Below are 22,533 nucleotides of genomic sequence, written 5' to 3'. Positions count from 1 at the left end.
CGGAAGTCGGTGATGAGGAAAAAGCTTTTTATCATATTTATACCAAGCCAATTCCTAGTTATCTCCAATCCCTATTACAACACAAATGCTATCGCTTTTTTGCTACCCTATAAATGATCACTCGTGCTTTTCAAGACAATCAGGATACTCCGATAAAGATATACTTCCATCCATCATCACATTAACGATTAAAGAGGTATCCGAGTCAATACACGAAACAGATGTACTCCTTATCCCGAGAAGTTTTTAATTTCCCACGGGAACTCACGTGATCGTAGAGTGATATTTCGTTTAGATAACAGGAACCGTTTAAGAAAAGCGATTCTTCACTTCACATCGTGTGAGATCATTTATTTGATTTATTTCGCTAGTGCATCTATGAAACGTTAAAGTTTCAGAAGGAATATCAATCCTCAGTAAATGTTAATTTGTTGTTATTTATCAAAAAGAAAAATTCAGTTTATTATCATCATATCGAATTCATGGGCATATTGAACGAACATCAAATGTGTAAAAATTCGCGCTAACCATATACGTAAGGAAATTAACTCAGTTGTACTCAGAACCTCACACATTTTTCTGGGAATATTAGCTACGGTTTGCAGTGTTTCCAATACTCCGCATTTTCAGATGTTTGGTTGTACAGTACTTGAAGAGACCGTACAAACTCTACCTGTGTAAAGCAGACTTCACTCTCAGGATACAATTTTGGTGTTTCATTCAGAAAAGACCGCAGTTCTGCCATAATTTTGCGCACTTTCTTATCCTCATGAGAACTGAGCATCCGATTGTAGTACAAATGTTTTGTCTTGTTTTCAGAATTGATTACATCACTACCTTCCAGAAGAACTTTCAAAGTAGGATAATTGAACGTACATGCTTCACACGTGCATCGGAAGCTGTACGTGAATGACAACATTGATTGCCTCATTTCTCGTTCATGCAATGTATGACCCGCTCTGAAACAAATGACATTATTAGTATGATGAAGAGTGTCCATTTCTTCTATTGATTTCACTTACTCATAGCTATCGAACAGTTGACTTCCTTCAAGAACTGGACGGATGACAAAAACGGCACACCGCCCATCGCGCAAAGTGATGCGTTTCACGTTGGGAGCACAGGAATGATTCAGCATGCTAATCAATGGGTAGCAACCCACTGCAAATGATTCAGCCACGTATTCCTTCACCTTGTACGCATTAAAGGACAACAATTTTCTGTTACAATTCACGATTTGCATATATCGCAGGATCAAATCTAGTAAAAACTTGTTTGTTGCAGGGTTTGCTTCGCACACCGGTCCCAGCTCTGTTCTTTCCAGAACAAGGGTATGTAGGATGGTAGCATTGAAGATGAACATTGCAACAAACATGCTGTGTCGCCGTTCTTGATTAGTGGTTAACACGTGCACCGTGTTGAAAATGTCTTGTTGCGTTGCGATGGATTCCAATCCATCGTAAACCCGTTAACATTGGATTCATCCAGTGCATCGAGATGATCCTTCAATGCCTCTGGATTATTATCAAAGGTTGTGATCGCAATGGCTATCATGCGAATATCAATCAAGGAAACTTCTTCGAAATCTTCATACAAGTCTCGTAAAAGCCCGCAATCATATCGATGATAGTTGTTGTACGCTTTACTCAGACATTCCTCCGAACAGTACATGGCCGCGGTACATCCTTCGCATGGAATCAATGTGAATGGTCGTTCGCCATGGCAAAAATCACATCGAACATATCGGAACGAATCCTTCAGCACGGTAACGAACGGCCTTTCGATCATCACGACATCGCCTACCTTCAGCTTACGAGTGGTCACCACATGCCGTCCATATTCTTCGTTTTTGCGCAGTTCCAGACAGTTGGCAACTTGCGGCGCATTCTCCTTGGCCGGATAGCTTAGCTCGGGCTCTTCCACCACATCCGGAGAAAACTTGCTCGATGAAGCATTCTTGTTCCGAGCCTTTGCCAAAGCATTTTTGGCATCTTTTTCGCGTTGATTCAACTTTTCTCCAGAATAGTTTGACTCACGAGCAAGCCGAATGTTCTTCAGACAGTCTTCATAGCGTTGCATCTTCAGACAAATGTTTGAGCGATTTGCATAGGCCAATGCCCTATCTGTCGATCCTTTTTCGGAAAAGGCGATGCTCTCATTGTACAGCTTGATGGCCTCGAAGTAGCGTTTCACGTTCGGGTGAAACATTTTATTTCCTTCGGACCGTAGCTGAGCTGCTTTGGTATTGTCCTTTACATCGTTGCGCAAGTTCAATTGTTCACGAACGGAATTGTTACGAATCCAATCTAGAATTTTGGGGACCAGGAACTCGATGGTTTCTTTAGCACTTAGATTGTTAAGTTTTGCTTGTAATATACTGGGTTTAAGGAAAGTATCGTACATTTTTGCAAACAACACACGCTTATTTTTTGCTGTACATGTCACAGACTGTGGTTCGTAAAACGTGTCCATGCCTTCATGAAATGCCGCAATAGCTTCCTCCATTCTTTAGCCAACAGAAGGCAAACAGAACAAACTGAATACTGCCACTAAATAAAACAAATGCACTCTGTTTAGTAATTGAAAATTGCTAAATCACTCAAGCGTTCTGTTCCTCATGAAGCATGCGAATCGAACACGTTTCTTTGAACTCGCACAAAAGAATGTTCTTTGTGGTGGAATTATTCGTTGACGTTTGGAAAGCTGCGCGATCCGATCCGCACACCCAGTTGACAATCTGAACAGCAACGTTAACCGTCATGTGTACAACCGCCTACCCGGGTATGTTTCGCATCTTTATTTCAAAATAACTTTGGATTAAAAAATCGTATCGACATCAAATTTTAAAAATGCCTCAGAAAAGATGTTTTCTACCCAAGTGCAAATAATAAAAAATATCAAAAATGTTTAAATATTTTTTTAAATTATTTAAGTTTATATAAATAATTTACCCATGTAGGCCATACATTTTGTATGGAAGAATCATGTTTTTCATGGTTAAATGCGTATATATTTTGAATTACTTAGATTTGAATTAAAATTGTCTTATAGGGTCACAATAATGTTTTATAACATATCGTTGTAAAATTAGAATTTTACAAATCCTATGAATATTTTTTTCAATCAAAAATGTGCTGCAACTCCAACACCCCAACCGGCCTTGCCACATGTTTTGAGAGGATACTTATGTCTTTTTTTTGTTTCAAATGTTGTATTACAGTGTAACAATATTTTGAATTTAACACTGAAATAATCTCTTTTAAAATGATACTAACCACTACAAGAATAGAATTGGCTGAAAGTTAACACACACATTCATACTTTTGTCATAGTGTTACTGCCGAATAGGGATAGGTGTTTTGAAGCGCACCAATGGCTCCGAAGTCGGCTCGGCACCCACGGCTCCAGAGCTGGATCCACACCAACAGCTCCGGAGCTGGGTCCGCATCAACAGCCCCGGAGCTGGCGACGAATCAATGGCTCCGGAGCCGGCGGTGAATCAACGGCTTCGGACCAACGGCTCTGGACTAACGTTTCAATAGGGACGGCATTGTATGATAGCGTAAAAAACGAATCTATCTTCTCGCAAGTGTAGAAGCTAACACCCGATGTGATTGTGTGATTGTTGAACAATGTTCAACACTTATCGATTTTTGTATAGATTCCTTTCAACATTATTTACTCAGCTAATTATGGATCTTCCCGATTGAAACTTTATTGAACATGATTTTTTTGGTAAAAAAAAGCCGGTCTGCAAAAACTGCCTCCAGGGCCGTGAGCGCGGAGTCGTTGGTGCGGAGTAGGTTTCGGAGTAACTGGAGCGGATTCAGCTTCGGAGCCGTGGGTGTGGAGCCGGCTCCGTTGGGTTGGAGTGGAGGAGGTTCCGAAGTTGTCTGGAGCCGGTCGGAGCCGGTTTTTAATAAAACATCATGAGCATACAGTGGAGCGCCGTTTATCCGGGTACCTTTTATCCGGCTTTCCGTTTATCCGTGCTGTTGAGAAATGACAGTTCAATACAAAAGTGACATTGCGTTATGAGGAGGATATTTGAAAAAGCGGTTATAATAGCACATTGTCATAACAAAAAACACTATAATTCATGGTAAATTTTAAAAATTCTCTTTCGAAAAACATGAAGTTAATAAAAACTGTATTATTTTTATCAAAAAGTCGGAAAAATTTCCAAAAAACAACCAGGAATTGGTGATAAAATATATCATTTGACTCATTATCCGTGTTTTTCGCTTATCCGGGCGAGGTCAAGTCCCGAGAAGCCCGGATAAACGGCGCTCCACTGTATTTTATAGATCGTCAACATATATTTTTATACAACAAGCAAAACCATTGAAAAATGTATATAACTTTTGAAAGAAACGTAAGTAAAACATAGAAAAAGACTAATCATCCACTTAAAACATCCCAAGTGCCACAAATCCACTAAACGACCACTAAACGGCTTCTAAACGACTCAAGTTCTCTACCTAAACGGAATATAGAAAGACTTCGTTTAGCAGACGGCAAACGACTCATGCATTCTAAAAATAGCGGAAAAGCTGGTGGCGCTCTCTGTTGGTGGGATACCCCAACCAGTTGAGCTTCATCGCTTGGAGGAGAGCTTTCTCATTTCCTCTGTACTGTTGTATGGTTTCGCATTGAAGTTATACATCGCTAGAACTAGAACGGCGATACGATTGTTTAAATACTAAACTCCAACCGAAACCACAAGCACCTGAAGCAAGTGAGATTTGAGTAATGGTCGTTGGTGTTGATACCCACGTATCTGACCACACGACCATTCATATGGGTTTTTGCTCAGAAAATGAGAAGGCTATATAGGTCATGATTAGATGAAACTTGTCGAAACACATTGCAAGAATAGGATAGCAATATAATGATGAGTTGTAATGCGCCATATATTGATCAAACCAATGAAGCTGTGGGGCTTTCATTTTTTTCTATGGATATTCAATTTTCCAGTCGTTTAAGCTTAATCTGTGGCGCTTGGGATGGGTCCTGGCCAGTTATGGTGGTAGAGTTAGCACATATTTTTGATTGAAAAAAATATTGATAGGATTTTTAAAATTCAAATTTTCCTACGATATGTTATAAAACATTATTATGAACCTATAAGATAGTTTTCATTCCAATCTAACAAGTAATTCAAAAGATATACGCTGTTAACCACGAAAAACATAATTGATCCATACAAAATGTATGGCCTACCCGGGTAGGCGGTTGTACGATTACGTAAAGTTTTTTGGTCGTACACAAGACGGTTTAACAAGGGTCAAACAAGCGATCGTTAAATTATTTTGTAAAAACCAGATTAGCGATATTGCAAAATGAAGAAGAATTATTCGTTGTATGATTTTTTTTGAAAAAAATATTATATTATTTCTAGCTCACAAAATTTCATATAAAAACCAACATCGTGTAAAAAGTCATGAGATGAAGAAGATGCAAAAGGTTTACGAAACGGCTAACATATAAACATATATTTTAATAAATATGTTGTGGACAGACCGCTGCCTCTTCCTGAGGGCTCACTGTTGACATCAGGGCTGTCATCCTGTGACGTCCTCAGTGAGGATCGCGGCGCGAGCAGGACCGGTCCAAGGTGTCTTTATTAAGGAGGTGAATTGTTAGCGCGTTTTCCGGGCGCCATCATTGAGTATTGTTATGTCAAATCGCATACAATTTTCTATACCCCCCTACAGCCCTCCCCGATTTTAATACCGGAGCCCCCAGTATTGTTATGTCAAGTCGTGAAATGTCAATTTGCTCTGAAGCACTTCACCTCCTATTATCCATACACCTTGGGACCGGTCGTCCTCTCCCCGCATTGCGTGTGTGTATGCGTTATTATTTATTACGTGTTATTGTATAACGATCCCAAAGAGTAGTGATAAAATATACATATTCTGTTTGTGCCGTACACACCGTCTCATGTTTAATTTGTGCGGACACAACAAAATACAAAGTGGTGATATGAATCGGCGCGTGGCCACGAAGGTGACAAAATGTTGAAAAAAATTTCAACTTTGTCAAAATGGCTTGTCATCTGCAAAAATGAGCTTTTCTCGTGGCCGCACCAAAAATATACACAAAAACGACAAAAGGCTCAAACATCTTAATATCATCGATATGTTGTTTAAGAAGTACTAAATAGATGCATACATCAATTAGAAACATGCATTTTAGCATTATTATCAAAGCAATGGGTCACAACTGCGCCAAATAGCTGTTTGTTTACGCTTTTTCGCGAACGTCAAATGTTGTCACTTTTTATCAACTTTTGTCAACTTTTTTTCCTGGCTGCTAGGTTACGAAATTGTGACAAAGCTTAAAAAAGTGACACAAGCTCACGTTTTGCAAAAAAAAACTGCATTTTGTCACTCCCGTGGCTTTGCGCCTAATAACTTCTTGTACAGGTGTGGCTCCGTGGCCTTGCACCAAATGATTCGCCTTTGGGAAGTTGCAAAAAAAAAACGTTCCATGGGGAGCTTGAATGCCTCCCAATATGACGTCATGGATGGAATGTGCCACTGCAGCAAAACGTCAAACCACTCCACAAAATTCTATCGATGTGCGTCGATCGAGTAAACAAAGCAGAAGCTGGTTCCTGAAATCGAGTAAACATTTGAGTGACAAATTCACCATTAGGTAAATAAATTGTTGCTGAAAGCAATCTGATAACGATGTCCCGCTTGGAAACTGCTAGTAAGTATGAATATTCATTCTAATAAAAAAAAACCCTGGTGTTTGCATATGCGGTTGTTTACATTCGTTTCAAACCGAGATTTTTTCTTTTTTTTGGTGGGCATCACCAAAGATAATGCCATTTCTTGGATTATTGGATCATAATCCATTTTGTTCAACGAAGCTTTATGGTCTGCAATTCAACGTTAACCTAGAAGTTGCATGAAATTCACCCCGAGCCATGGCCAGGTGTCTGTAATGTAACAATCAGCCATACCGGCGAACTCGTTCGTTCCTGGGAACGTTCGCCGCGACGCTCATTTTCACTCATTTCATAGCCCTCTAGATCAAAAATTAGAAAACCGTATAGATTGTGTACTGGCCAACCTAATGGTACAACCCTGTCCACTCATGAGCGACGAATGTTTCTCGTCGAACGAGTTCGCCGGTACGGCTGATTATCCGAAATCGTACAATCGAGATTGAACATTAAGTGATTGCCTTAGCAGCTTTTTTCAACGATTGGCTACCGTTTTCTGACACTGAAGAACAGGAATTTAAATCTGTTAAAAATTTACTGACTCCTTTGCTTCGATCAATGTCTTCTTACTTATGTCCCACAAACAGCAAACAAGCTAAACCTTCGTGTGCCTTCTGGACCAACGGAAATCTCCAGAACCACGCCGCAGCCTACTCAAACACACTCTCGTAGTCCGGGATTATGTTTCCACTATTTACACATCAATTAATTCCCATAATGACTTCTTCCGATTGCTTGGCAGAAGCAGCCTAAAGAACCCCTGCCATGATCCTGTCTCTATTTGTCTGACCTTGTGCAATTCGTTGAAGGAGAAAGTGCGCCTCCGAAATGAACAACAGCTGAACCAACTCTTGCCTAAAGTGGTTGCCGCAGATTGCTTCCCACAAAGGTACTTCTGGTCCGAAAATTGATCCTTTACAGACACCTTTCCTTTTGGGACATATTCGTCCTCCGTTGATCTTTTTATTGCATTGCTTGTGGTTGCACAATGTGGTTCAATGGATGATGATTGTTACATTACAGACACCTGGCCATGGCTCGGGGTGAATTTCATTCAACTTCTGGGTTAACGACCATGAAATTAAAAATTCGTTTTACATCATGGATTAAGAACCAATAATCTAAGAAATGGCTGAAACTTTGTGAATGTTCACAAAAAACAACACTTCAAAAAGAAAGAAAAAATGTCGATTTGAAACGAATGTAAACAACCTCATATGCAAACTCCTTGTGTTAGAATTGATATTGATACTTACTTGCAGTTTCCAAGCGGGACATTGTTATCAGATTGCTTTGAGCAACAATTTATTTACCTAATGGTCAATTTTTCACTGGAATGTTTACTCGATTTCAGGCACCAGCTCAAGGACTGTGTAGGAACGAGGTCAAGTATTAGCCAAAATCGGTTTGGTCATCTTGGATGCCTTTGACTTCATTGACAGTCCTTGGAATTAGTGCAAAAAAGAGCATCGAGCTGTATCATACACAGACTTTGGTGAATTCTATCGAATTTTGTCACCGAATCACTCATTATTTATAAGTATTCTGCCTGAAAGATAGGCTGAACCATTTAGGACATGACCGGGGACAGAGGCAAAAACTCTTGTCATTCAGGCCTATCTTCCAATGCAGGTGTGAAGCATGTACGTTCAATTATCCGGAATTAGACGATCTTGCCAGAAGAAGCTTAGCTAGTTTTCATGAAAATAAGGCTAAACATGATCGCTTTATTTCTCTGATAAGTTCTGATAGTTTCTGCAGAGAACAAAAAACTGCGTAAGTACATAGCCGAGCTGTAATGTTGATTGAATGGAACGCCAAAAGCGTATCCAGCGGCTCATGTTTGCTTCAGGCAGACAGAGTTGTTAGGTGCTATTTAAACACTACACAGCCCGACATGCCTCACGGAAAATGCCAAGCTTGGATAACACTGCAAACCGTAATTTACTTTCCAAAACTGGTCCCTAGTAGAAGGTTGTGGTAACAACTATGATAAAATTTTCTTACACAGCTATACGCCTTCGTTTAGAACGAATCGAAAACGGAAATGAATTGCAATTAACACAGTATGGGATACCCCTTCGACTGGTCAATTGACAAGAAAGTACGCCAAATAATAAGCAAGCATATCGGGGGCGTTTTTGTGAGAAATAAGGTTGTTTTGTTGTTGAAAGTAATCTGCTATCTGCTATGTCCCGCTTAGAAACTGCAAGTAAGTAACAAAATAATTTCAAACAATGTAGAAAAACCGTAGAGTGTTGATATGAAATTGCCTACATTATCTTCATGCGCCGTGAGCTGTTCTTGTTGAACCCCAAATAATGCATGTTTTGTCAAGCATATCTTCAATTTCTTGGTATGCAGTTTAATACAATTCGAAGGGTTTGCAAAAAGTGGTTAATAAATCTAACAATTATCCCGAGCCATGGCCAGGTGTCTGTAGTGTAACAATCATCATCCATTGAACCACATTGTGCAACCACAAGCAATGCAATAAAAAGATCAACGGAGGACGAATATGTCCCAAAAGGAAAGGTGTCTATAAAGGATCAATTTTCGGGCCAGAAGTACCTTTGTGGGAAGCATTCTGCGGCAACCACTTCAGGCAAGAGTTGGTTCAGCTGTTGTTCATTTCGGAGGCGCACTTTCTCCTTCAAAGAATGGCAAAGGGACAGGATCATGGCAGGGTCCTTTAGCCTGCTTCTGGCAAGCAATCGGAAGAAGTCATTATGGGAATTAATTGATGTGCAAATAATGGAAACATAATCCCGGGCTATGAGTGTGTGTTTGAGTAGGCTGTGGCGTGGTTCTGGAGATTTCCGTTGGACCAGAAGGCGCACAAAGGTTTTGCTTGTTTGCTGTTTGTGATTTTGGGACTGAAGTAGTAAGATATTGATCGAAGCACTGGAAGTCAGTAAAATTTCTAACACAGCTTAATTTGTGTCCTTCAGTGTCAGGAGACGGTAACCAATCGTCGTAAAAAGGTGCCAAGCCAATCACTTAATTTAAAAATCATGAAGTAAATTAATTTCCACACTTCAATTTGTCACCTCACTCAGCATCACGATGTATTTTGTTAATACCACCAACTACCGGCGGCAATGTACAATGTGTCACAAAATGAGAAACACACCCCGAAGGCTGTACGCCACCCCGTCTGATCCGGAATCAGTAAGCTGTTTTACGCCAAATCAAAGTGACAAAAACAAACCCACACGGGAACCGGCTAATCGTTACCAGCCATGCTCGTGGCCTACTAGTCCTTGGTGTTGGGGTCGTTAAGTAAGCTGAACAAAGTACTTTTGCATTTCCCTCTCGTTTATTTGATGGTGTTAGAAAAGGGTGAGTGGTTTGGATGTGATGGAAATGAAGGTTGTGATATTTCGATAAGCATCTCTGTCCTGGAAAATGTCTGGAGGCATATTTCGCATCTATATAGATATCACAAGGTATTTATTACTTCTTGTAGTTTCCGTATGTATGCGATACCATAAAAATGAAGTCAATTATTACCAAAAATGGATTATATAGGACAAATCAGCCTTAAAATGTCAATATTAATTAAGATATTAGTGCACATAACAATGAGTTGGCCTCTTTTGCGTGGAATTGTTTGGAGCTTAACGCCCAATGTCGTCATTAAACCATTTTATGAGATGAGGATGTTTTGTTTTCTGGCTCCATTAATTATTTTACGTGCAAAACTCAGCTATTTCGGTCTAGGGAGAACCACACCGATGAAAAGGACATGAAAAAGGGCTGCTAACCCTGGCAATGGTTTCAATTACAATGTTCAACGTTCGATTCCCCTAGTATTCCCCGGTCAAAGTTACAGCATAATTGAGTGTAATGATGATAACGAAGGGTTTGAGGTTTGACGAAAGCGCCGAGGATTATATGCCACGCCCGAATGCATTTAAGCACGTTCGACATGGTTTACCGTCGTGTCTCTGTAGCTCCGTATTCTGAATCGCCATGACTATTTTCGGAGCAAATTAAAATCATCACTCAATCGTCGCATCACAAATCATTTTGTCACGAGATTCGTTATGCCATTTCAATTATGATTGTTTGTAAATGGTGCAGAGCTGGTAAGAGGGAATGTGGAATGATGGGAGATACGGTGTAGGATCAAAGATGGTACAAATTATTCAGCAAGTTATTTGGAATTATTCTTTCAAAGCCAGAGTGTCTTGATAGAGAAGAATGCGTCCTTTTGGAAAATGCTTATAATAATTCGAACTTTACTTGTGAAAAGGGCTGAATGTGATGAAAAAAATCCCCGATAAAATATTTCCATATTGTGTGCAAATAGATAAAACATTGGATGAAGCAAGCAAGCAGAAAAAATAACCATTAACTGCATAAAAAACGACTTTTCTAGAAACACCCACTTTCGGTTTCATATTACCTTCCGATTTTTTCGAATGTGTCCTAAAAAAACACTTCCGATGTGGATCGTTTTGCATGCATAATTTGGGAAATATGGAAAAATAACATCGTCTTTTTTGTGCGATGCAAACTGCGTGGAATAAAAAAAGTCCGTCATAGCTGAAGGCAAAACCCATTTCCAAAAATAATCCGTCGTTGATTTGCTTATATTGCCAAAGAGCCTTTTTTCGTACCATGGCCACGGTAAAGGCCACACGCACTAAAATGTGATGAAAGCGCCTGCGATGTAAATCCTTTTTAAATCCTGAAAATAGAAAGCATCTCAAACGCTGCCACCGCCGTGACTTGAAGCAGCGATGGGAAAGAGCATGTCAAGATTCTCTTCTCAATCTCCGTAACTATTGGCATTGTACTCTCCTGTGCAAACATATTAAAGGTAATTTCATTGCAGGACAATGTGCCTCTTCCAAATGTTTACTTAACAATCAGTGGAACCACGCTGGGCCAGGAGTAGCCTTCGCAGTGTGGTTCCTACAAAACCTTCCTCTGGGACTGTAGGGCATTGTGGAATGGAACAACAACGTCCCTATTGGTTTCGAGTGACATCAGTTGTTTGCGTAGGTAATTTAGTGAGGGAATGTAAAGTGACTTTGTTCAATAGTGTCACTTAAACAAGAAAAACATTCATTTTTGTCTTTCGTCATTTTCAGAGCGTCCGACAATTTAATATTCCATATGAAACCATTATTAAGATGACTCAGAAGCATGTCTGTGAATATATACACACTTTATTTAATTGCACACTTCCTCTGAATGCTGTTCCAAAGACACTCACAATAACATTTTCTCAAACACGTTTCTATTTACACTCTGCAAATCAACATTAACACTTGTTGCTCCGTCGCACCGTCACTGTTCCACTTAGCAACACGTAGTTTCGGCCCTAGTTACAGCAAAGGAAGCTGCGTTCAACTGATGACGGCCAACGGTGCGTTCCCGTTCGTGACACTTTCGATGCTTAACCAGTGCATTGGATTGGACGAAGGTTTTGGAGCAATCGGGACACTTGTGCGGCCGCAGTCCACTGTGAATGAGCGTGTGGCGCAGCAGGTCATACCGCTCCTTGAAGGCCTTCGAGCAAACGGCACACTCATGGGGCCGCTCGTTACTGTGCGTCTTGCGATGACGTACGAGCACGTGCTTTTCGGTAAAAGCTTTTCCACACTGGTCACACTCGTAGGGTCGTTCGTTCGCGTGACTAAGCACGTGTGTCTTGAGGGCATGCAGCCGAACGAACTGCTTTCCACAGAGGCTGCAGCTATGTGGCCGATCCGACCGATGCAGCAGTCGATGGCTGGAGAGAGCGCTGGGTTGCGTGAAGGCTCGTCCACACGTCTCACACCGTAGACTGGGTCCTCTTTGGTCGTGCAGCTTCTTGTGTGCGGACAGTGTGGAGGAAAGCCGGAACGCCTTGGGACAGATGGCACACCGGAAAGGCCTTTCGTCCCCCGGCTGGAGGTTGTTGTCAGTGTGGAGTTGTTTGTGACGCAGACTAGAATCCCTGGAGCAGTTGTCTGGAGGTGAAATGGGAACGTCATTCTTGTTCAAACTGTCGTTGGGTTCCTCGAACATGTCCCGTGGTACTTCCATCTCCTGAAGGGTAAAAAGGGATTGAAATGATAAACAGATCGGTGATTGAAGTAGTAAATATGATAAGAGAAGTTTGCATACCTCTAAACAGGACATTGTGTCGGACAACTGGTGGGAATCACGAAGCTCCGACGCTGGAGATCTGAAACACAAACAATATTATTCACAACAACTGATTACAGACATCAAATGCCGTCGGGAAATGGAGTGATTGTAATGAATCTCTATCTATCTTCAGCCTGTAGAATATCTAAACTCAACCGCAAACAAATAGCAAATGTAGCGAACTAACCCGTCAGCATGGAGGAGACTCTCACTAAGTGCGATGGAATCTCATCTCAGTTTGAACAGCTGTGAGAGCCATCAAGTTTGCTTCTGTTTGAGTCCTTTTTTCCGTACCCTCGGAAGAGAACAGAGCACTGATTGGTCCATCGTCTGGCAACGCCCCTTTGGAAAAATGTCCTTTGAGGGAAAGCGCAGCGGAGAGAGTCGTTTGTAGAAGAGCAGACTCTGAGCGATTTGAACATGGTTGAAGAATTTTCCAATAAATGTGGAGTGCATAATAATAGTGTGTGAATTGAGCATACACCTTTGCCGAAGTGAACTCACTCTTCTAACCTTTTCGATTGTTTATGGAAATAATTGAGTAAATAATAACTCATTGAAATTCTGCCAACTATTATCGGTTCACGTCTGCGACTGGCATTGGATGATTAGGAATAATTTATTTGCCCTATTCTGCGGACGATTTTGAAGCATGCAAGGCCACAATTGATCGCCATTGATTAGTAAAACATATTCCAACACAAATGGAATCGGTAGATGATATTTATTTAGCACAAAACATTCCGTCACGGAGCATTTCCCGATTCATAAAGGGTCATGCAAATAGGTCTGATTGGGGAGTTGTTCCTACAGATGGATGCAAAGGTTCATAAATCATGCAATATGCCGCAACTCCAACGTAAATTCGCGTAATTTCCATTCGTTCAACTGTCTGTCGAGTAGCGAGACCGTCTTTTTCACGGATTCTTCCGGACTGTGCCTATGCAAATAGCGTTAATTAGCAGCGAGTTATTGTTGTCTTGGGTTCTCGTTAAATATGCTCAGGGTTTCCGCTTAAAAAACACGACTGGCACCGATGGGGAGAATGTTTTTTGCTGCTCCAATATCTTTTAATGTACCGAATCACGTTTGTTTGAGTTTTTGGAAAACTTCGTTAAAGGTAAAGTAGGATTTTTCATGCAACAAGTATCTTGCGGAAGCCTTATGAAGTAATTAATGCAATCTCCTTCCTTGTGTAATTATGGCGTTGATTTCCTGCAAATAAAATCGCTTTTATAAATTCCGTTGGAGGTTTATACGGCCTCAAAATGCCTTGTGAAAATGGAAAAATGGGAAAGGTGTGGACCTGATTTTCCTTAAATAAATAGGTAATACGGAAATGAAGTTCTGTTTTCTCCCAATCAAATATCTCAAGTCAAAATCAAACCAATTTCAAATAACAAACAACCGATCCATCAATTTCTCTGCACAAATCCGTTCCAGATTTCATTCCGGATGATTAAAAATGTATGAAACAATGAAACTTTGTCCCGCTTTTCGGATTGTTTCTAGTTTCCCAATCATTTGGGCGCTCATCGGTTGACTTGAAATCGAGATTGAAAGAAGGAAAGTTGCACAAAAGTTGATGCTGTAGCTTGGTGTTGGTGAAGTTGTGTGTTCCAGCAAGCAAACACAAGAGGATGAGAACGTTTCTACGACTCTGTGGATTGAATGTTTCATAAGACCAAACAACGTGACCAATACAGCAAGGATAAGGAGATAAGGATAAGGGGAGGTTCGGACTAGAAAGTTTTCGTCACACGTGTGTTTGCAGAAAGTGTGAACCTGAAGCCTTTCTGTAAGGAAACCTCTTTTGAGGAACAGATTTCTTAACCTTTGAGGTTTACTTTAAACTATTTTCAAAAGTAATGAATAAATTAGAGAAGAATCATTTCATATTTCCATAATTTTTTTACAACATATCACACAGTCATGCATGTTTATGGATTCATTTGTTATGTTTCCCCATGATAACTGCGGCGAAATAATCCACTATTTTCCATTCCAGAACACTCCATTACGTATTCATATCCGCAAATGAAGCCAATCATGTTCAGTTGTAATTTATGTTCGTTGCACACGCTTTCGCAGTAAAAAGTATTTTTCCCGACACACTTTTTCCTCCTGAATTGAAACAGGAAGGAAGTTTAGGGAGGACGTTCATATCATATCCCATCCTGACCTGATTGTTGGGATCGTTGAATGAGATGCTGTATTGTGTTGACTTTAAGGAAGCCGTCCAATATCGACCGAATGATAGAGACGGGAACCATGTTAACAACCGAAAAGCGAAGGACAAAAGCTCCCTCCACCCATCACAACTACCAGTACAAAGTACAAAGGTCCCAGAAACTCATTTATCGTCTGCTAATCCACACCAGGGTTGGTACGTTTAGCAAACAAATAGTTTTCATCGGAAAGCTAATTGAGGAAAGGATTCGTTTCGTTTGTCGCTGTGAGTATTTATCAACCTCAAATCGTGCGAATATAATTTCTTAATCCTTGGGAACGACACAACGCTTGTTTCCACGTAGATTAGACAGTGTTGGTGTACTCACATGCATTTAAAAGGCTTCCAAGATGAAGATGAATGGATCATTGGTGTGTTGTGGCATTCTGAAGATTCGTCCTCAGTCTGCGGAAGTGTTGTAATGAAGCTCGATTCCCTCAGCAGGATTGATTGAATGCCAATGTCTAGCTCCTGGTTCTCCGGGTGGAAATTAAAACTGAAAAGGACCGTAAATAAAAAAGAAACATTGATAATGAAGCTGGACGGTTCTGAATCTTCCAAATGCTCTTATTTTCAGGCTCAATTAGAAATCAATACATAAATTGACTGCATGCCACCGATCCGTGAAAATGTGATCTGTTCGTCATGGCAAAAAAGACATTGACAAGAATGTTCATTAGGGTCGAGGAATTACGACAAAAGTAAGTCATCAGGGGCTTAAAGGCCAATTAGTTGATTCAAAACCATAAAAGGGAGACCAAAAACTAATCTACTTACATGTCAACGATGTCCCAATCCATTTTAAGTTGTTACTTCCGCTGCGGGATGATAGGAACAGGATGTTTCCAATACCGGAGAGTTGAAGCGAACAATACACGCGACAGAGAAACGTTTTTTTTTCAAGAGTCTCTATTTTTTTCGGCAGGTCATATTCACATAAAATAACACAAATATCCGGGATAGAAGATTAAAATTTGATTCACTACTTGATAAAAAAGATATATTCTGCTTGATTCAAAGATTCGATGTTCACAATACACTTCCCCGCCATGTCATCAATTGTTCCTTCTTTATCACTTGCTTAGCTACTATGATGCACAGAATATCATGCTTGGCCTTCACTGACAGGTTCACGTTACGATGGCAACGGGTCCAACTGATGTCAACTCCCCAATCACACCAATTCTATTCGACAGTTCGCGCAAAAGTGAGCCTGGCACAGTTTGACGCCATCGAAGTAGCTCCTTTCCTGGATGGTTCGGTTGAAGGGAAGTCCTTAAACGCACCCAAGTCATCTCCCTGCCCCACGAGGATGGCGTTGCACAAAGTAGAAAATCCGGAGCGAAGGCAGCAAGGTAAACAAATCTAATGCTTATATGTGCGACGGTACCACTGAAGCTAGAAAAAGGACGATGGAAAACAGCAGAAAGAGAAGGAATTATTCAGGCATGCCCTTCCACCATACCCCGTCAGTTGGTAAGGCAGGACACACGACACTGATCTGCACATAATCCGCGGACCTGCTGGGACCTCGTCGGAGCGAATTGCGGAACAACGGAAAAGAGTGAGTAAGAAAGGAAAAATGGAAAATTGGTAATAGGAAAGCTCACTTCTCACAATATTTTGACTCTTTCTCTCATATCTTTGGTCTCTTTCAGGCTTTCTGGCCAGTTACGGATCATTTCATGAGGACACGCGCGCGCTGCACATAAGCGATTATTTATTTTCCAAATCTGATTTACAATTCTACGGGAGGACAAGGTGTTTGGAGTGGAGGAAATGGAGTCGTTTGTAATGGTTGTCATTTATGTGAACATGGAGCTCTTCCTATGTACTACCAATGAAATATAATGTGTTGCTGAACTCCTACGCGCTTGTTATCTTCAGGTGAGCTTTTCGAAGGTCGACGGACAAGGTGAGAACGATTACTGATTTAGGAAAATTAGAAGGATTATGTATTTATCTCTTCTGTTCGAACAAAATGGCTCCATAAATAGTGTTGGAGCAGCATGGAGACACGGGAAAGCGTCCTTCTCCTTCTTCCATGTCTGCCATGGGGAAGAGATTTCCATGGAGCTCTCTATTCGTCGTACTTTGAAACGAATCTGGGGCACCAGAGAGTTGTTCAGGACAGTGAAAGAAAAGGATATATTTGTAGAAGAGAGATGTCGGATGAAAGAGATAACGTACCGCGCACGCGAGAAGGAAGCGCATCCTGTTCCGTTTGCCGTGACGTCAGTGCCATGCGCAATTGCTAATTGACAAGGACATACGGGAACCAGTACATGATGAGACAACGAAGCGAAATGGAGGAGATCACGTTTATCGGAAAAGCGATTGGCCAAATAATGCCAAGGAAAACACTCTAATCTCTGATTTTCTGATCTTTCTTCCCGGGGGTCTCAGCACAGGAGAGGAACATGCTCCGGGGGTCTCTGTGCTCGACAAACACATCTACAATTGAATGCCTTTGGGTTCGAGTAAAAGTTCTTAATGTTTCGCTAATCATCGGATCATTTTATTTGCCTCCTGATCAATCAGCCAACATGGACACCATAAATGCATTCTGTAATTCATTGCACTTAACGAGAGAGAAATATAAGAATGACTTTTTTATTCTGTTCGGGGACTTCAATCAACCTAATCTTAAGTGGGATATCAACGGCAAATTTCCGACACTGAATCTTATGCTTACCCGACTATCCCCTACCAGTCAAGCTCTACTCGATGAACTAAGCTTTGAAGGTCTTCGCCAACTTAACACTGTTCTAAACCACAATAACAACATGTTAGATCTAGTGTTTGCGAACGACAAAGTTACTGATTACATGAGGCCAATCGAATTATGCATCGAAAGTATTGTTGAACCTGATGGACATCATCCAGCTTTACTTACATACTTCACGCTCCCGCAATACAGTGTGCCGTCATCTCAACCCCCACGTCAAGCAGATTTCAATTTTAGACGAACTAATTTCACTGATCTCGTTTCTGCACTTAACCAAATCAACTGGGACTCTATCGCTGACTATGACGACATCAACGACAGTGTGGCTGAATTTTCTTCTCAAATGAATGAACTGTATGAACAATTCATCCCACGGTTTAATGTTCGTGCTCATCCACCATGGACCAATTCTGCACTACGTTTGGCTAAACGTCGAAGATCACGGGCCCTTAAAAAACTGCATCGACTAAAAAACAGCACTAATCAAATAAATTTTGCTCGCGCCTCAAAAATATATAAGCAGCTGAACCGAACCGCCTACGCCAACTACGTCAGGAAAATTGAAATCAATATCAAAAGACATCCCACATCATTCTGGAAATTTGCTAAAGATAAGGAATCCTGTGGACGACTTCCTTCCTCGATGCAGTTTGAGGGAAATACCATTACCGGAGATGAAGAGTTTTGCAATGCATTTGCCTCATATTTCTCTTCTGTGTACACCAACAATTCCTCGGTTCCGTCTAACTCAACATCGGCTTTATCCTTCATAAATGATGAGGTTAATTTATGCACACCACTAATCAACGATGATGAGGTGGAATCTGCTATTTCGTTGTTGAAGCTTTCCTACGCACCTGGGCCTGACAATATTCCCAGCGCAATTCTCATTAATTGCAAGGCTGCTCTCATTCCCATACTGACCAAACTATTCAACAAATCCTTGCAATCGAAATGCTTCCCGCGTCTTTGGAAATCATCGTGGATGTTTCCTGTTTATAAAAAATCTGACAAAAGTAATGTGTGCAATTATAGAGGAATTTCTATGTTATGTGCGTGCAGTAAACTGTTTGAAAAGATAATGTCTCGTCATATGCTCCAAGCCTTTTCACCATTAATTTCTAATGTTCAACATGGCTTTATGCCGAAACGATCGATTGAGACCAATCTAATATACTTACTTAACTTTTGCCACTCCTATATTGACAAGGGCTTACAGGTTGACGTCATTTATACTGACTTCTGCGCTGCTTTTGACAAGGTCAACCACTTTCTATTGCTATCTAAATTATCAAAGTATGGTGTTCACACAAATGTTGTTGAGTGGTTAAGAAGTTATTTAACTGATCGTTGCATTAACGTTAAGATAGGAACTAGTTTATCTGCCACATTCCATAATTTATCTGGTGTTCCTCAAGGGAGTATATTAGGACCTTTACTATTTATTATATTTATTAACGATGTCGTGTTTGCTATTCCTCATGTTAAATTGTTATTATATGCTGACGATCTAAAAATGTTCCTACCTGTTAAATATTCTGACGACTGTGAAATGTTACAAGACTCGTGAAACTATTTTTCTGCATGGTGTTTTAATAATGAAATGTTACTTAATGTTAGCAAATGTAGTTGTATAACATTCTCAAAGAAAAAAAATCCTATTATTTATAACTACAAAATCAATGAAGACAGCGTTCCACGTTTTTCTCAGGTTCGGGACTTAGGAGTTATTTTAGACAGTAAGCTTAGTTTATCTAGCCATTATCAAACTATCGTCACTAAAGCTCTTAAACTGTTAGGATTTGTTTTACGTGTCTCGGCCGACTTTAAAGATCCTTTCAGTTTAAAAACATTATACTGTTCTCTAGTCCGTCCCATCCTGGAATTTGCCAGTGTAGTTTGGTGTCCCCATCAAATCACATACATAGATAAAATTGAAAAAATTCAGAAAAAAATCACACGTGTTATGTTTCATCGTCTTCCCTGGTCAAACCAAATTCCACGTCCTTCGTATAATGTTCGGTGTTTACTATTTGGCTTAGAGACTTTACAGCATAGGAGAACTACGGCTCAGATAACTTTCATGCATAAATTATTAATTGGAGATTTTGATGCACCTGACATTTTAAATTTTATTTGCTTTTCTACTCCCTCTAGAGGTCTTAGAAGTAGAGAGCTACTAAGAAGCCCTTTTAGATCGACTGGTTTTGGTGCCAATGATCCACTGCTCAAAATGATTGATGTGTATAATAGGTTAGGGTTATCAGCAGATTTCAATCAATCCGTTAGTCAGCTGCGTCAGCATATTCAAGTTAGTTCTAGGGCCATAATTTAAACTTGTACACTGTAAGCATTAAGTTATTTAGGCATACTGCCCGATAACTTTGATTTAAATAAATAAATAAATAAATAAATAAATAAATAAATAAATAAATGCACATACAGAACCTTGGGAGAGGACTCATGGTTGGTTTTAGAGGGACGAGACTGGCGATAGAAGGTAGTTTATGTATTTGGCAAAACCTTATTAACCGATTAGTGAGATATCGGGCAGAGGATAAAATGGCGGAGGCGTTACAAATCGCTTCAACTGATGAGTATCGTTGTCAAATTGAGCGATTGTGTGTGGGTATCGATCGATTGTATTGGTGGTGAATATTCATGTAAAAATCACTCATCCGACGTGTTTTGGAGGTTTTTTTGCTATCCTCGTGGAATTATCCATTCAACGGCTAATAGCAAACACAATTCACCCTGCAAAGCCGGCATGGTACCGTGAAAGATTAAGACAAACATCGACATGAGCTGGGTTGCGTGTTTTTGTAACGCCGGATGTGGCAGCCGTATCGTCTGGTTGTGCAATATGGCCGCAAGGCACATTCCACCGTAACGAATGACGGTTCTCTCATCCCTCCATCGATGTGGCTCGGGTCCGAGTGAGAGTCCGCGTGTGCTTTTGGTTGCACAAGGATGAAGAAAAACAACAGTTTATAATTAAATTTAAACTGCCTCGCAGTTGTTTTTCTATCGCCAATCGGTGCCGAGGGAGCGCAATATAACAAAAACCTCCCAGCAAAGAGGCAAAATTGATTAAACGTAGTCGGTTTGGGCAAAAAGGGTGTTTCGTTATGTGTTGTGCATCATGGAATATATGGAGAGAAATCCTTTAAAACGACGCAATCTCGCTAACAATCGGCATGTTTACAATTAATTTGGGAAGTGGATTCCTGCTCGCGAGTGAATTAAATGGATGTGACGCCATGGTTTTGTTGGCAGGATTGTTTGACTGCATAAATCACCGTAGAAAGTAATAACCAATACTCAGAGAGCATTCCCACCAACGTCGATGCAGTGTATGGAGCTCAGCCAAAGGATTCAATTACCCTAATGAGTCATGAACATAATCAATAATCATTCACCTGTACCGCGGATTGGCCTTCGGGTTGGGCCACGTTCGTCGTTTGTTGAAACGGCTAAAGGTATTATGGAATGATGTGTTAATTTATTTATATTTCCATTTCGTTTTCCAAGCACATGCTGTCATGCGAAACATGCTTCATTTGCGTATGTTCTGGTTGCCATTTGCGTACGATGGTGAAACAGTTTCGATTTGTTTTACATGACCGATCTTTGAGCTAGAGCAAAAGACTGAATTTTATCATCTAACAATCGATGTTAAGCTTTGTCTAAACCTCACAAATACATAGAGAACAACAGATGCAAGTTTCCGTGGTGTAGTGGTTATCACATCCGCCTAACACGCGGAAGGCCCCCGGTTCAATCCCGGGCGGAAACATTTTTATCATCCAATCCCATCCGTTGCTCTAAATAAATTCTACTTTTACTGAACAAATCTTCACTAAACTTGTAGTATTCATTGATAATGATGGTAGAGGACAGAGGCATAACATTTTGGATGTATTTTTACCATGCTTACCTTTCTGATCTCGTTTCTCTACATTGCTTTGGTTCACCCCGCCCTGGAATGGAGATTCGATCGTATTGTTAAATACGCTTCGCTCTGTTTCTTTGTCGTACTTTCTCTTCAGTTGGCCAGTCGATGCTTTCCCCACTGCATGGCCAGTAAAGCCATCGATTTGAATTGAAACTTCAGCTCTTCGTGTAAGAAACTTTGCAGTCACCGTCTGTAGCCGTGATCGTCTAGTGGTTAGGACCCTACGTTGTGGCCGTAGTAACCCAGGTTTGAATCCTGGTCACGGCAGTGTCACAGTGGAAGAAAGAATAAGATGGATTTCAACTGGTTAATCTCCTCTTCCCAAGGACGACACTGTCACGGAAGTCGGTGATGAGGAAAAAGCTTTTTATCATATTTATACCAAGCCAATTCCTAGTTATCTCCAATCCCTATTACAACACAAATGCTATCGCTTTTTTGCTACCCTATAAATGATCACTCGTGCTTTTCAAGACAATCAGGATACTCCGATAAAGATATACTTCCATCCATCATCACATTAACGATTAAAGAGGTATCCGAGTCAATACACGAAACAGATGTACTCCTTATCCCGAGAAGTTTTTAATTTCCCACGGGAACTCACGTGATCGTAGAGTGATATTTCGTTTAGATAACAGGAACCGTTTAAGAAAAGCGATTCTTCACTTCACATCGTGTGAGATCATTTATTTGATTTATTTCGCTAGTGCATCTATGAAACGTTAAAGTTT

The 22,533-nt window shown here is 40.5% G+C and overlaps 2 protein-coding genes and 2 non-coding genes across 4 annotated transcripts in view; 2 read left to right on the top strand and 2 right to left on the bottom strand.

Moving 5' to 3' along the window:
* Positions 1–859: 859 nt before the first annotated feature.
* Positions 860–11,537, bottom strand: LOC125907512 (SET and MYND domain-containing protein 4-like). The gene is made up of 3 exons (XM_049610246.1): positions 7,996–11,537; positions 1,023–7,800; positions 860–959 (listed from the first exon to the last, which is right to left on the bottom strand). The coding sequence occupies exon 2, from the start codon at positions 2,503–2,505 to the stop codon at positions 1,402–1,404; it is 1,104 nt and encodes a 367-aa protein (XP_049466203.1). The 5' UTR covers positions 2,506–7,800; positions 7,996–11,537; the 3' UTR covers positions 860–959; positions 1,023–1,401.
* A 391-nt stretch (positions 11,538–11,928) lies between these two features.
* Positions 11,929–22,533, bottom strand: part of LOC120956633 (uncharacterized) — a 59,597-nt gene continuing 48,992 nt past the window's right edge. The window contains exons 5-7 of the mRNA XM_049608994.1: positions 15,445–15,612; positions 12,863–12,923; positions 11,929–12,784 (exon numbers count right to left, since the gene is read on the bottom strand). Coding sequence (XP_049464951.1) covers positions 12,053–12,784; positions 12,863–12,923; positions 15,445–15,612 — 961 coding nt within the window. The 3' untranslated portion in view covers positions 11,929–12,052. The remainder of the gene's footprint in view (positions 12,785–12,862; positions 12,924–15,444; positions 15,613–22,533) is intronic.
* On the top strand, positions 21,568–21,640 carry Trnav-aac (transfer RNA valine (anticodon AAC)). Its single transcript has one exon. It is a non-coding gene; the product is annotated as a tRNA-Val (tRNA).
* On the top strand, positions 21,995–22,066 carry Trnah-gug (transfer RNA histidin (anticodon GUG)). The gene has a single exon. It is a non-coding gene; the product is annotated as a tRNA-His (tRNA).

The sequence above is a fragment of the Anopheles coluzzii genome, chromosome 3 (genome assembly GCF_943734685.1).
Source record: "Anopheles coluzzii chromosome 3, AcolN3, whole genome shotgun sequence".
Lineage (NCBI taxonomy): Eukaryota > Metazoa > Arthropoda > Insecta > Diptera > Culicidae > Anopheles > Anopheles coluzzii.
The sequence above is the reverse complement of the archived record's forward strand: the minus strand, read 5'-3'. Positions and strand labels throughout refer to the sequence as shown.